The 2,543-nt window shown below is 40.0% G+C and overlaps 1 protein-coding gene across 1 annotated transcript; it reads right to left on the bottom strand.

Moving 5' to 3' along the window:
- Positions 1-17: 17 nt before the first annotated feature.
- LOC116122060 lies at positions 18-2,304 on the bottom strand (the record flags this gene model as incomplete). Its single annotated transcript, XM_031407980.1, has 3 exons — positions 1,024-2,304; positions 652-900; positions 18-75 (listed from the first exon to the last, which is right to left on the bottom strand). Coding segments are annotated over exons 1-3 (1,588 nt in total), but the record flags the coding sequence as incomplete, so codon positions are not given.
- Positions 2,305-2,543: the final 239 nt, after the last annotated feature.

Here is a 2,543-nt window from a genome sequence, read left to right as displayed (position 1 = left end):
ACCAGCTGGCATGTCACTCAAATCATAGTTGCAAAGGTAAGTGTGAACAGGTGTCTTTTCCGGGTTGCTGAGAACCTGCAGAAAGCAAACAATTCAAAGGGTAAATGAAAGCCATTCCCTACATAATGTTCATAACAGGAGACCACTTGAAATCTACCATTAAACATATTCCAAAACCTCTGTCGCATGTACCCATCTAATTATGAAAACTAAGAGAACAGGCCTAAGAGATCATAAAACAGAACTTTAAGTAACCCTATTAGATGATGCAGTGTGGCATCAACTAAAAGATCCTTTTCTCTAGTAAAATATTAGTTCACTAGAGCAATACAAGCACAAATTCAAGTTATGGGCAACTAAAATAGCCAAATTTCCGAAGGATACAATTAAGTGCAGCAGGGCATTCCGGCTCATCAAGCTATCACGTAATAAACATGAACAAAGGTGAAACAAAAATTCCCTCCGTCATTCTGAAGCCTTAATGGTAAGTCACGTAAAACATTAAGTAAAATCAAAGTGTAATTGCTTCTGATGAAAATACTGTTTCAGTTAATTTTGGAGGTGAAAGAAATACTATCTTGTCCTAAGATCAATGCATTCTGTTTTAGGCATCAAGAACCAGCAATTGCTTTCCAGAGTATATGAAAGTACCAGTTGTATTCTCCCTTTCATAGGAATTCGAAAACAGCTTTTGACAGTTTGTGAATCATCATGTCCAAGACCTTTTTGCAGTTTGTGGGCCCTGAACTTATTTGATGAATTTCCTGCAAGATCTATTGATGCATAATAGAGTAAATAGCAGTCTCCATCCACGCTGGTCACTGAAAACGGAAGCTTCTGTGATTGTGGCGAGAAATTGCCCCCAGTAATGCTAAGTACAGCAAGGAAACCATCGATTCTCTGCACACATTGATGCCAACAACAAGCAGAAGAAGTACATCAGATATTTGCAATGAACAATACCCAATAGCTCAGTAATAATCAAACACATGATTGCCTATGTAACAGAACAAAACTACCAACCTGGCTGGATTTTCCAGAAATTAAACGTCCAGACAAAAGGGATTCCTCAAATGAACCAACCAGGGACCTTCTTACCGAGAGTCCGCTCAAACTTCTAATGAACCTAAAGCAGTGGGCTGTGGGGGGTGACTCTTGACTCAAAGGCCAACTCATGCCAGCTGTGCTTTCCAAAGAAGATGGATGAAACTCTTTGTGAACACCTTCAAATGATTGGGTTCCAGACCTAAACTCGCCTTCTATGGGGCCAAAGATAATGCCTGAGTCACATTTGTCAATAGACTCCTCTAAATTCTTTAAAGGTGAACAACAATCCTCTATCTCTTTCTTAACCTTCCTGTATTTTCCTGCAGTTTCTATTCTTTCAGACAACTTTGGACCGAGAGGTGACAACGAAACAGAAGTTGAGATCGGCTTTTTGGGGGATATAGATATCACCCCACTACGAGGTCTTACCTTACTTGATTCATTGAAATGATCAAGTCCAGGTATATTCGAACAATTATTATGACTGCTTGGCTCATTGTTTTCCAGCAAAGGGCCATCTGTAAAAAAAATGGATGTTCTTCTTCTGTTATCAGATGGCATATCCAAGCAACTGGATAAGGACCAAGATGGTGCAGTGCAGGGGATTTTGATTCCAACATTTACTTTCTTATGGTCTTGCGATACTGAAATGCTAGAACTGTCAGCCCCAGCAGAGAAAGACATTTGAGAATCGCTGAAGCCAATGTCCAGAAGATCTCCACTAAATTGGTCCGGTGAAAGCATACTCTTTAAAGGTGACAACAACCGCTTTCTGACTAATGACCCACTGGACTCAGTTCCACTAACTGTGAAGCGATCAACAGAAGAAGAATGAACATCATCAGAAGAAGCTCCATTAAATTCCTTACCTAGAGAACTTGTTCCACGTGATTCAAAACCCACAATCCTAGACACAGGGTCTTGGATACTCCGTCCACTTTTAAGAGTAAACAAACCACCTTTATCTGCAGAACCGATCTTGAACCCCTGAACGCTGGGCAGAGCATCATTTGACCCTCCAAATCCAAATGATCCATCAGAAAACTTGGAAAATTCCAAGGATGCTTGCCTCGGGAAATCTCCAAAAGAGGAGCACGGGATATCCGTAACTGTTTGGCTTGTACTTCCTTCATGAATTCCATCCAAATCACAGGTGCTTGCACCAGCAAATCGTGGTGGGCTTTGCAAAAATGAGCCCAATGATGTTGCTGCAACTTCCTCATCACTATCACTAGAGGACACTTGCGGCAAACCCATCAGTAAAATTTTAAGTTATTTTTCCTTTTCTTCCTCTTCTTTTCCCCCCCTTCTCTAGTGTATATTTAGCTCTCTACTGCCATTCAATTCACTGTTTTTCAGCTGAGTCTTGATAATTTATTACCTATATTCTTCTGTCTATTAAAATGAAAAGATCCAAATTATGCCATAAATATTGCAACAATTAAACTAGAGGTAATCCCTACAAATGCATCTCCTAAATAACACTTAAAGCTAGT

This window comes from Pistacia vera, unplaced genomic scaffold (assembly GCF_008641045.1).
Source record: "Pistacia vera cultivar Batoury unplaced genomic scaffold, PisVer_v2 Contig1305, whole genome shotgun sequence".
NCBI classification, from domain to species: domain Eukaryota; kingdom Viridiplantae; phylum Streptophyta; class Magnoliopsida; order Sapindales; family Anacardiaceae; genus Pistacia; species Pistacia vera.
The sequence above is the reverse complement of the archived record's forward strand: the minus strand, read 5'-3'. Positions and strand labels throughout refer to the sequence as shown.